Source organism: Dermacentor andersoni, chromosome 1, assembly GCF_023375885.2.
Source record: "Dermacentor andersoni chromosome 1, qqDerAnde1_hic_scaffold, whole genome shotgun sequence".
NCBI lineage: Eukaryota > Metazoa > Arthropoda > Arachnida > Ixodida > Ixodidae > Dermacentor > Dermacentor andersoni.
In genome coordinates this window covers 22278582-22290818 of record NC_092814.1, presented here as the reverse complement: position 1 = coordinate 22290818, position 12237 = coordinate 22278582, and the positions used below count along the sequence as shown (strand labels likewise).

The 12237-nt window shown below is 46.9% G+C and overlaps 1 protein-coding gene across 3 annotated transcripts in view; it reads left to right on the top strand.

Moving 5' to 3' along the window:
* Window positions 1-2548: 2548 nt before the first annotated feature.
* Window positions 2549-12237, top strand: part of LOC126545442 (transcription elongation regulator 1) — a 354732-nt gene continuing 345043 nt past the window's right edge. For 2 of the 3 annotated variants that reach the window (XM_050193319.3, XM_050193318.3), the window contains exon 1: window positions 11127-11320. In XM_050193319.3, the coding sequence (XP_050049276.1) occupies window positions 11205-11320 (116 nt within the window). In that variant the 5' untranslated portion in view covers window positions 11127-11204. Of the gene's footprint in view, window positions 2753-11126; window positions 11321-12237 lie in introns of those variants that run through there. The other variant, XM_055061241.2, reaches the window with a different exon arrangement.

The following is a 12237-nucleotide window of genomic DNA, read 5'->3' as shown; positions in this document are numbered from 1 at the left end:
GGGCTGCTGAGCACGAGGTCGTGGGATCGAATCCCGGCCACGGCGGCCGCATTTCGATGGGGGCGAAATGTGAAAACGCCCGTGTACTTATATCTAGGTGCACGTTAAAGAACCCCAGGTGGTCAAAATTTCCGGAGCCCTCCACTACGGCGTGCCTCATAATCAGAAAGGGGTTTTGGCACGTAGAACCCCATAATTTTTAATTCAGTGTAACACGCTAGCATGCCAAAGCTGTGGCCGAGATTTTGTAGTCAAGTGGTTAAATGTCAAAGATTGGTTGCCTAGACCATTCTGCTACCCTGACAGCCTCAGTTATACGTTTTTATTGCCTCACAAGGATTCACTTTTTGCTTAAAAGTTTCAATCAGCAGAGCAGTGAGAAGAAACTGAAACCTTGTGTGTTGTAAATATTTTTGCTCACTTGTAAATAAACGATTTCATGACCAGATCTGTTGCTTCACTGTCTGCAATCATAGTAAATCCCTTATATGAGCGTCAAAATGACATGCTACAGGTCTGCAAGCGCAGACAAAAAGTGGTTTGTAAATACGTCCAGACATTATCAGGTAATGTCTGCAGTTTACAGGTCCTACGGCACGCATAGGGTGATTGACTGCTGATCTCGAGGACGGCGGTCGCATTTTCAGGGAGGCGATATGCAAGGCGCCCGTGTGCCGTATGATGTCAGTGCGCGTTAAAGAACCCGAAGTGGTCGAAATTATTTCGAAGCCCCCACTAGCTCCTAACACCCAAAGCCAGCTCACGAAATGCGCACAGACAAAACGCGTTTGAATCTCGATACAGTGCGAACTGGGCCCGTAAAATCTCACAGGAGTAATGATTTGGCCTGACATACCATTGTTTTCATGATAAAGATTCATTCTTTGACGCTCGCAGAAAGCGCGGGATGCCCGAAACGGGCTCATTTTCACTTCGGTGGTAGAGATGCAGCCGACGCGAGGCTGGCGAGGCGCTCATTTCGGCTGCTCCCGCAGGGAGCAAAGTTGCGCATAACTTTTCCGGCGCCGCTCGCACCGCTATTGGCCGAGCGCGAAAAATGACGTCAAATGATTCGCGCCGCTGCGAAGCCAACTTTACGGGCGCATCGCCGACTCATGCGAACTCGTCGTTTCCGTCGGTACCATCGCCATTGCAATCAGTGGACCGTCGATCGTGCGTTCAGAGGAGCAGCTAGAAGCTCTTGCATCTTGAATCTTTGTCTACTTGCAGATTTGCTGATACTAAATAGTAAGCACTACTAAATAGTAAGTACTACTAAATAGTAATAGTAAATAAAAGTAAGCTTTGCTTAAAATGTGCGCGTGTCAACATTAGAAATGCGCTTAAATCTGTGTCTGCACCGCATGTATCGAAAACGTGCAGCTGTTGTGGACGATGGTTAGCGATAAATGGCGCTCTGTTAACGGTCACTGACATAACTGCAGGCACGATAGCTCTCTTGGCGACGGTCATTAATCGGCTGGTTTCGGCAGCCAAAATGCGCTAAGTGTCCACCTTACGTGTGTGAAGTTTTAAACACTCTTTAAAACATTTCTTGATTTCTGACCATGATAAGAAAACTTCATATGCATGCTGAAAATCATTGCATCGCTTTTTGTGGCAACGTACTGCGCGTTTGCGAGCGAACTTTGGAGCTGTTCGAGCCACGGGAGTACTTTATTTTGGGGAATCGAAGGTGGTCCTACCCCCTATTTGTACGTTCGTGTGTGTGTTTGTATATGCGTGTTTACATAGGTACATACAAAGTTTCGGTTGGTTGGAAGTCCACCCCCTCCGGCTGCACGAATGACTCGTTCGAGCGTAGCCTGTATTAAGAAGTGCCCTTTGCTAAGCGCCTGCGAACAATTGGCGCTTGTAGCTCGCGACCACTAGAGAAAAAGGCGGAACACCGCGCGGCATTTGGCTCCTGCGCGCGCGAGGAGTGGCTTCGCTGCAGAGCTGGATCACGGCGGCTGACCTATGCGCAACTCTGCTCCCTGCGGGAGCATATACAGGAACACTAACCCCGTCTTGGTCAACAGCGCCGCCCCGCGGCATCGGTGCGCTGTGGGGTCACGTTTGCGCCGCCGGTATTCACACCTCCCCTTCTAGCCACCCTAGCAAGGCTTCGCCTCCACCATCGATGCCGCGAGCTGGGGCTTCATGTGAGGCCCCGTCTCTCGGTCTGGCGTGACGTCACACGGTCACGTGACGCGCAGCTGTGTAAGGAGGCGCCACCACAAAACACCTTTACAAATTTAGAGAAGGGAAACTGTACCTTCCACAGTGCTACGGAAATAAGCGTAGCGGTGGCGTCGTGAACTAAAGTATGTGACCACAGGTGGCGCTGTACAACAGGAAACGGAAACGGGGTTTTGCACACGCTTCACCAGGTTCGCACACGCTTTACCAGGTGTTCTGTGGCTTTACTGGGTTTCTGGCTGCTGCGCCTCGATCGTGCTCCCGCCAGTTTAGTTGCTGTGTAGCAAACGTAGCGCCTACATATTTATGTAGGCGCTACGTTTGCCACACAGCAACCAAACTGGCGGGAGCACGATCGAGGCGCAGCAGAATACATGTAGCGCTGAGTCATATCGAGTTAAGGCACACTCTGAACTGACTTTTAAGGGCATCCCGAGTAGTGCCGCCGCGCTCCAGCTGTTGCATTTCGTGTAGGGCTACTGACAGAATGCGGTTTCCAGATGGCACGATGGCCTCGACTGGAATAAATGCACACGACACCAAAGATTGAGTAAGCCTGAAAATATTTTATTTGCATTTTACAAGTACAACAAAAAGCACACGTCTCCGCATTCACACAAACGCGGTTACATAGTCAAGAACATAGTCAAGAGATGGCTCATTAATAAGGGTAGCACAAACGCACAAGAAAGAAGACCTAAGCTACAAAACGTGCGGTCGGCTGCTAAGTATAATAATTTCCCTGTCACCGCGTGTCACTTTTATACAGCATCTTTACAGCACTACCAGGCCGGGTAGTTTGGCGGAAAGAACGCAACAGCTTATACGGCCGTCAGCTGCCTTTTCCTTACGGGTGTCATAATTATCCTAATCTCCGCATCAACGTCGTGAAAGTTCGCATACAGGTATCTGTATCTGAACCATATGTGCGAGCTTAATACACGTGTAGTGAAATTATGATAACCACTGCGTCTTATCAAACGTATTGGTTTTGCAAATGCGCATTACAGCTGGCGGAACGACATACTGTAAGTGAAGCACAAGAGAACAAGGACAAAATGAGGATACAACACTTGAAGAAATGAAGAATTAGCAGGCATACAGCAAACAAACGATGACGGAGAACACACAATGATGCATCGGGTGTTCTGCGACATCGGTTTGCGTACTTACGGTGTTATGGAGATCAACGGCATAAAAACGTACCTTCAAGCGTACTCCCTCAACCTCCGCCGCATTCATTATGATAGTCAACGCCTAAACAAAATGAAGCACTATTCTTTGCCAAGAGTAGACCTTCTTACAGCAAGACTATGTAATGACTCGCAGACGAAACCAGCATGCTTTCGAAAATGTTTTACCGCCGTAGTATTCGAACGCCAACGGCCAGGAAACACATCGATACCAATAGGCTGTCGGTGGTTAATCGAGCACAAAAACCCTGACGCTATGACTAAAAAGCAGCTTCAACAATTAAATTAAAAGAAAATCAACTGCCTATTTGCCTGAGGCAAAAAAGCATCCTTAGACACCTCGATTGTTCATGTCAATGGTTTGTGTGAATTACAAAATTCAGCATGTTCAGCGCCCCTAGCAGAGAAAGCACAAATTAAACTATTCGACCAAATTACAGTAGCTCCACTTGCGCGCTTACGCTGAAACGCGCCTCGATTGATTTTTCGCCCTCTGTGGCCATTTGTTGAACTTGAGAGTGTGCGGGGCCTGGCGCCACGACCACCGATGGGCCGACAGTGCGAGCAGTATTGCTTTCGCAATAAAAAAGATTGAATCGTCGCGACGGCACATCACAGTCGCCGTAGGCGTCGAAGTCTAACGAAATTATTTTTGAACATGTAGTTCTAATAGCGTCCATGCAACAATGGTTGCTGGTGTGCTGTCAAATGATCATATGCTGCGGCCTAAAGCTCACAACACGGTGCGAAAATGAGCTCACAGCGAAAGCAATATATTGTGCGTGGACATGCATGCAGACGCGCAGTCGGTCGTTGCGAACCCGTGCGATCGCTGCATTGAGGCTTCATTCTGTTATGCCCCATTTGTTTATACAGATAGCTCACTATAAGGACATATTTCACATAGTTTACTCTCAGCGTTTGCCTACCTTTCACGCAAGAAGCCGGTTTGGGAGACTCCATCGCGGCGACCGCGCGCAGTGGCGTTCACTGTACGTATTCCGTAGAGATATCGTCTGTAAACGATTCTGTGCTTTCAGTTTGCCCAAGATTATTATATCGACAGTCAAAAACTTCCCTCGTTTTGAGAATACCTACATAAATGTTCAGGAGGGCTGCCGCGTGGTTTTATTATTGAGCGCCATAAGCGAAACATATGAGGAGCGCGCCGCGTGATCCCTCATACTACGCAAAGGAGGCGCTTCCGACAGATGGCGACTCCGTAACTCCTCGCATGAAGAACGGCTGAGGAATATGGAAGAAAGTAAATGGGCTGGGAGAGTGTTCAGGTATCTGTACAGGCAAAACATTGATTCACAGTGGAGGAAAAGAACTAGGAAGCTTACCAGCAAGTATGCGGCCTGTGGGGTGGGCAACACAGCAACAAAGAAGGTGAAGCGGAAAGTCAGAGAGGCTGAATTAATCTCATGGGTGGCGGCAATGGAAAAGAAACCTGCCATGAGTAACTACTTAAGAGGAAAAAACGAAATCAGGAAAGAAACCATTTATGATAACTCAAAGGGAGGCTCATTACTTTTCGAAGCGAGATCGGGATGCCTTAGAACACGCATCTATAAAGCGAGATATAAGAAGGAAGAAGAAGCATGTGCTTGCTGCGGTAAAGCTATAGGGAAACGACGAAGCATATTTTATTAGAATGTGAAGAAGTCTACCCAGCGGTCGATTTAGGCACCACTGGCCTCCTTGAAGCCCTTGGGTTCAGCGGGAGCAGTGGTAAAGCAAACAGGTCCGCAGTAGACATTAGTAAGAGGCGATTGGAGGATTGGTGGAAGAAAAGTAGGGAAACGACAAAAGACGGAGACGTACAAAAGCACAGTTCGCCATATGGGAGCAGAAAATTTGGACGTGGTAGCTCATAGTGTTCTTTTTTTCTTTTTTCATTGGTTAACTTAGGTAGGATATTAAGCAGCATAGTAGCAAGAGCTTGGTGGCGCAACCCACCGCCCCGTTCCAAAGGGGACCCTCATAACATCCATCCACCCAGCCCCCATCCCAAACCCTCAGGTACAGCCACTGTACCCTGAGGCTGAGGCCTCCGTTTGCCGGTTACATGTGCCCTCGTTCTTTATTCTACGGTGCCCTCTAGAGCAGTGCTTGTAAAAGTCCAAGCTACCGTCGCGACGAAAAAAGCGACCCGCGATTTATACAACACAAGTCAGAACATTGCCCCTTCAGACATAGCGATCACCAAATGGGGCGTCCGTGCCCTGCCTCACCGCGCGGGCAACCAGCGGCGGAGCGTAAACAAACTCGACCGCACTCCGCAATGCCGCCATCATAGAGTTTCATACTTATTTAAGAACTCTATGGCCGGCATGTCTGGGGGAGAAACACTATATACAACACGCAGTAAGAAACCTCCTCCTTATGTGTCTAGGCAGAGTCATATATTCAAAAAGCAAAAGCCCCTAGATTTTCTCTCTCGAGCCCATTAGCGGCGAGAATTTGGAGTGGCGCCCTCTCGCGAGTGACGTCACGGCCAGGACGCCGCTCGCTCCTGCTCGCTCGACTGCCGCGCGCGCTCGTTCCCTTCGTGTCTGCTTCAGGTATGGGTGGCTCGAGCCGTACTTATAGAAGGATATGTCGGCTTCTTTCTGCTGCCATGCCTGAACCACAGTTTCTTCTTCAAAAGCGCGTGAGTCGGGAAAATTTGCGGCTTGGATATCGCAAGCTATGTAGCGTTGAAGGGGTCTACTGATTTTACGATGCATATATATTCGCCGTGTCTGTCCATAAATTTTGCATAAAAGGAATGTCTGCAAATTCTACACGCGAAGTTGTGTATGATGTTCGCTAAACACTTAACATTCGCGTAGTATTTAGCTATGAAAGACGTTGCATCTTGCATGGAGAAAAATCTTGGTAATTGGCGTCAACATGTGATATCCGTGTTAGAAAGACACTGCCCAGCGAAGCTGTCATCATGATTCCTATTACTCAGGTGAGTTGTTCATAGTCAAATGTGGGCACTTTATTAAGGCGTAAAAGAAAGAGTTAGCCGCGCATTTCTTACGAAGAAGTTTGCTGCTACTGTCACACCTGTCTGAAACAGCCCTCCAAAAACGAATTGATCATGCCTGCGAACACGACGGCGCGTCGTGTAGAGTATTTACATAGTTAATTCACAAATACCATAGTAGCAATCACCTGAGAGAAAAGTTTCGTGGTTAAGGTCGAGAGCCAATCAATTGCAAGCGATGAAATGTTTCATGGTGGCCCTCAGTAGCCTTTATCGACAATATTGCACACCCCTCACGCAACAGTACCAACGGACTGTTGGTATGGCGAGGCACGCATTGTTCGCGGAACCCATCAGTTCACTATAACTTCGAATTGAAACCATGAAGCATTTTTTACAGCGACAATTGGAATGCCTAAAGTATTATCGAGGTACTACAGCGCAGCTTAGATCGCCTAGAAAAGGAAAATTCAAGCAGCTTCTGCCTCATCATGTCTCGATCGAGCGTTGTATAATTATACAAACCGAGAACTATTCACTTGGTCGGTACATAAAAGAAAACCGCACAAACCTTCATAAAGAAAGCACCACAAGCCTTACATATTTCCCTTGATTTTTGACCTCCCACCGGGGAATTATGATACCTTCAATATGTCCCATACTACGAATGACTGACGATTCGGCTTCTTTCAGGCTGCAGCCATGCGGTCTAAAAGGCATAGTTCACTAAAAAAATTTGGGCCGAGCAGCCTGTGTCAGCTCGCCAAACAGATTCGTCATGTATATTCCTCAAAGGAGTTGAACGTGTAGCATGGAAAAGGGTATATATATTGGTACACTTCTCGTATTCTGCAGATAGCTGTAAGCCTTCATTAGCTTTACTTCAAAGCACCACTTAAAATAAACATGTGGAGAGCCGCCTGATTTTGAGAACCAGTTAAAGGGAAGCTGAAACACTTTTCGAAAAAAAAAATGAGTTCTCTGCGGCATTCTACAGTTTTGAGTCCCCTGAACACGAATATCTGGTTCAAAAAGGGCGGAAACAAACGCAAGCGGCTGTTTTTCCAAGGAAACGCGCACCAGCGCCTCAGGGCATCGCGCGAACGCCGCTGTTGCCCGTGATTGGTCGGGGCCGCTGTGACGTCATTCGCGGCCGTCGCCGGTCGGCGCCGCCGTTTCAAAGCGTAGCACGCTGTTCTGTTCTGGCTTCATAGCTGAGTCAAAGTTGTTCTTTATTCTATGGCTGAGTTGTAAGCATTATGGAACGTTCTCGCTGTCTCGGACAGCTTGTGTTTCCGCCGTACAAGTTCGAACCGACAGCCGATACGGAAAACGATGGCGGCAACGACGATGTTGAGTGTGCCAACAGTGAGAGCGATGTGTGCACCTTCTCGCGCGTTGGAAATCTTAGCTGGTACGTATGTTTTTTTTTTTTTTTCATGTAGCTGCACGTTCCAATGACGGGAGAAAAAATGCGCTAAAGTGTCACTGGGAACTTGCTGCTGGAAGAATGCCGAAGCACTAACTTCTCATTAGATTGTAAACATGGGTGCAATTAAGCGGTGTCAAGCACCTTGCCGCTGCTTGTCTAAAGTTCCGTGGTTTTTTGCGTGTTGATACACGATCGCGAACATAAGTGCCGCGTTTGGCTACTTGAAACTCTTCAACATTATCTGCCTATGTCACACTGGCTGCTTCAAACTCTTCGATTGGTGATGGTAGTGGAACAGGTTCATCAGGGGCTCGGTTCTCTAGGTGCTCTGCTAGAACCTGAAAGAGTGCAAGGCATGGATGTCATGAATTTCAGCATATCATGTATATCAGCAAACATGACACCAGTTGGATTATTTCCAGTAATTGAAATACCTTTTCAGTAATTTATGTGATGGATTAGTTGTCTAGTGATTTAGCAATGTGAATTATTTGGTGTCTGTAATTTCATGGCTGAAGTAATTTATTAATTGCGTTAAATATGCACCAGTAGGTTGTGTACGGTGCCAGAACGTTGGTAGTGTCGTGAGGTGTCGTGGAGGAACATGGGGGGGAGGGCATGAAATGTTGGCAAGTGTATGTTACCTTGAAGAAAGGTTGGCGTCCCTATAAACTTTGCTTTTTGCTTCTTGTATGCATGAAAACTTTTTGGAAGCAATCGTAAAGTAATACCATTTTTGAAAGCGGTAATCGGTAATGTAATTCAAATCGATGATTGTAATAAGAAAGTAATGAGTAATGTAATATAATTACTTTCAAATAATTTTGTCATGCCTGATACATAGCTAGTTCTCTAGGTACAAAGGCAAGAAAACATTTTTTGTGCAGCAGCGATGCCTGTATTGGCCTAGACGACGTCGAACGCTGACAAGTTCAATACCTCACAACGTTACTTCATTATTTGAGCCCGTTCGCCTTGCCACGGGCGCGGCTGTGCCGACGCTTGTTTTTGCAGCATTTCGCTGCTGGTAGCAAGCTGTGAGTGCGAAATCTACGGAACGAAATTTTTACACGCCGAGTTCAACTACTGTATCACGAGCATGAAAATATTACCGTAACGCCTCATGTCGTGCGATTTGAACACGAATGTTGAACAGCTAAACCTGCGGGCACCGCGTGGTAGGACGAATAGCAAATATCACGTAATGCACAAGCGTACCCCCGGTCAGTTATTTCACCGTATCAAAACAGCACCGAACAAACAGCCGTAGTACAGTGTTCCGTGACACAGCGGAGGGGAAAAACAGGATGAAAACGGCAAGCTGTTTGCACGCATGTGCATATTCCCGGCTGTGCCTCCACCTCGCTTCGTCAAAGGCCGCTGTAAGGCCATTTGTTCGACACTCAGGTGATCATCTGTTTAAAACATTGCCCGTGTGCATATTAAAACCCTTACCTCACCCTTTCTTGGCGAAGGCCGCTCTTGGAGGTGGCGAGGTGTTTGTCTTGTGGGAGAATATAGACGGAACAACGCCGGGCTTCAGTCGCGCCGATTTAATTGGAATACCGATTGCCCGCATCGTTGTCAAGCTCCGATGATAACCACTGTCGCGGAAATGCTCCGAGCACAGCACAGTTGATTTCGTCGGCACGAAATTATCTCTCCTCACCGCACGGACCCACTACGCTGCAAGTTTCTTGTCCTTCGGGAACATGTGAAACACCACATCGTCTCGGCCGCCTGTGTTCGCACAGCCGAATGTGCACAGAACGAGGGCAGGTTAGGCGCCCTTGGCTGTAGGCACTCACGCAGCACAGAAAGGAAGCACAGTTCACGAAAATCGCAAAAGAAAACAAACGTCAGCGGCGGCATATCTCTCGTAGCGTCGTTCAGTAAAGCGCAGGACGGGAAGAAACATGCCAGCACATGCCAGCACGCCGGTCCGGCAGTACGGTCCCCGCGAGTGACGTCACTCTCGCCGGTTCTCTCCTCTGGCAACCACCTCACCCGGCGCTCCGGGAAGCGACGGGGGCGTGTCCGCGGGGGGTTTTAGAAAGCTATTTCTGCCCCTTATATTAACAAAACAAAGAAAAAAAATTCAGAACCGTAAATGAATAGGTCTGTTCTTCCCAACCCCAGCAATTCATGGAAATTGAAAACCGCTTCAGCTTCCCTTTAAAGAAGCAAGTGGTGCTCGTAGAATCTAAACTGCAGTGTTAGTTATGTCCTCATGTTACTGCCGAGCGTTTCTGTGAAGAAATGCAAAAAATTCGATATTACACCATGAAGCACTCGTCGTGAGCAAACCTGTTTCAGAGGATTAAAATCAAGGTAACTGTTGTAGGAGTCATATATAGCCATCATGTGTGACATACTTTTTGCACTGCGGCATGTATGATATCATAGCTGGATTTTTATGGGCTGTGTTTTTGCGGTTGTCGATCCGCGCATGAAAAACCCGCAATGGGCTGGTCTGCGCTCCTTCGGCTGGCACTGTAGCGTTGCCTTTGAGAGCTGCATTGTCGTCTAAGAATTAAACTCTTTGAATAAATTTTCGCGAATGAAAACGTCGTAAATATATAATTGAGACGACCGCCATACGTATACAACCAAAGAAAACGAGGGCGAACAAATGAAAATACTGCAGAAAGCGCCCGGACACCGCCCGAACTGTAGCAGACGACAGGCGCGAGTCCGGGCCCTGATGTCACGCTCGCGGCGCTCGCGGCATAGAGTTTGGCTCGCAGCACCCCTGTAGTTCGTTCTCGGGGCTAATAGCTTGCGCAAAAACTACTGGCGATCCCACAAACCATAGAGTTTCTCACTACTGTTATAGTGAGAAACTCTATGCCTCAAATATTACCTAAAATGAAAGTCTCGTATATGGTATGGGACGGTCTGCAGGGTAATAGAAGAGGCCATTCACAGGCCATGGAGCACGGTCCTCCATGCCATGGAGTAACGCCAGAAATACGTCATGGCCGCCATGACGGACAAAAACAAAGGCAATTCGCAGTTTTTTTGCTTGACAAACCAGAAAAATAAGTGTAAAATGTTATCGTGCATAATTTGGATTATAAAATGTGACATTGTTGCTGATTTGAGTAAAAAGAAAGCAACAATAACCGCTAACTTTTTAAATTAAAAAAAAAACCAGGTCACTTACACTTTTGATTATAATAAAGACAGTACATGAATTTTGAAAATTATTTATTGTTTTTACATAAGATGAAGTTTGGAGTTTTGTTTAAAACACTCTTACGTCTTGCGCCATCTTCACCTGCAAATAAGAAAGCTTCGGATTTTGTCTTGGCCTTCTATACTCCTAATACTCCCGGCCCGCGTCGGTTGTGGTTTTCTACCGGTTCTTTGTACTGGTTGTATAGAGTATTTGCTGATGGGCGACAACAGTTTTGAAATGTCCGATAGTGACGGCCCAAACGACGGTGTGAAGGGCGGTTTTATGCATCGCAACCGAGGTACCGATGGTTTTCCGCCAAGAGGTCCTCCAAGGTAATGCTGCGTCTGTGAACGTTTACACGATCTGCAGATTTTTTGTAATGGCGGAACCTCGCCCGAATGAATAATTTTCTTTTAAGCAGTTCTTTGGGTCAATTGTAGCTGTGAGCCAGAGAACTAGCAACTATTGTCTGATTCCTCGTTTCTTGCTTTGTCTGACGCACGCGTTTGCTTGCGTGCTATATCATTGGAGCGCGCGTCTTTCCAGCTCCTCAAGCTGGGAACGTGGTTTCAAGATTTTTTCTTTGTATTCTAATTGTAGCGTTTAGCAGGCTTGATTTCGGTTTCAGAACGACATCCCTTCGTTTTGCTGACTCTTTGTGAGGCTGGTTGCTTTATTGCATGTAAACGATTGCCTAGAGTGTTGCTATCTGGTATCAAGGTTGAGCAAACCGGCAAGTGCAGTGAATTCGTAGCGCTCGCGCCAAAATTTGACGCAGCTTGGAACTGCTATACAGCCTACCATAAATTGATCAAATCACTGAAAACATAAATATGTGTTTTCGCAAAACTGTTCTTGCATTCTTTATTCAAAGCCTGTGGGTATTGGGGGGGTCATCCTAATGTGCAGTAAACAGCGTTATTTGCATAACTGCCGCTATATCGAAGAGTAATATGAAGATAGAAACAATTCAGTAGTGCACTATCGTTTGGCAGTTAATGTGGCCGCATTGCTTCATATCTCTCCTGAAATACTGCGAGAGCTAGAATTTATACCTTAACTGCTTCTGGGCGCCTATAGCATCATGCATCGCCCCGCACACACTACCTTTAGCAGCATTTGTGAGTACCTAAATGTCAAGTTCTTCACATTGGCTTCTAAGAACCACTGGGTTTAACATCTCTGTTGCTTTTAGACCATCTTCCATGTTATAAAATATGAATGTATACGAACCTGCCCAACATTAAGT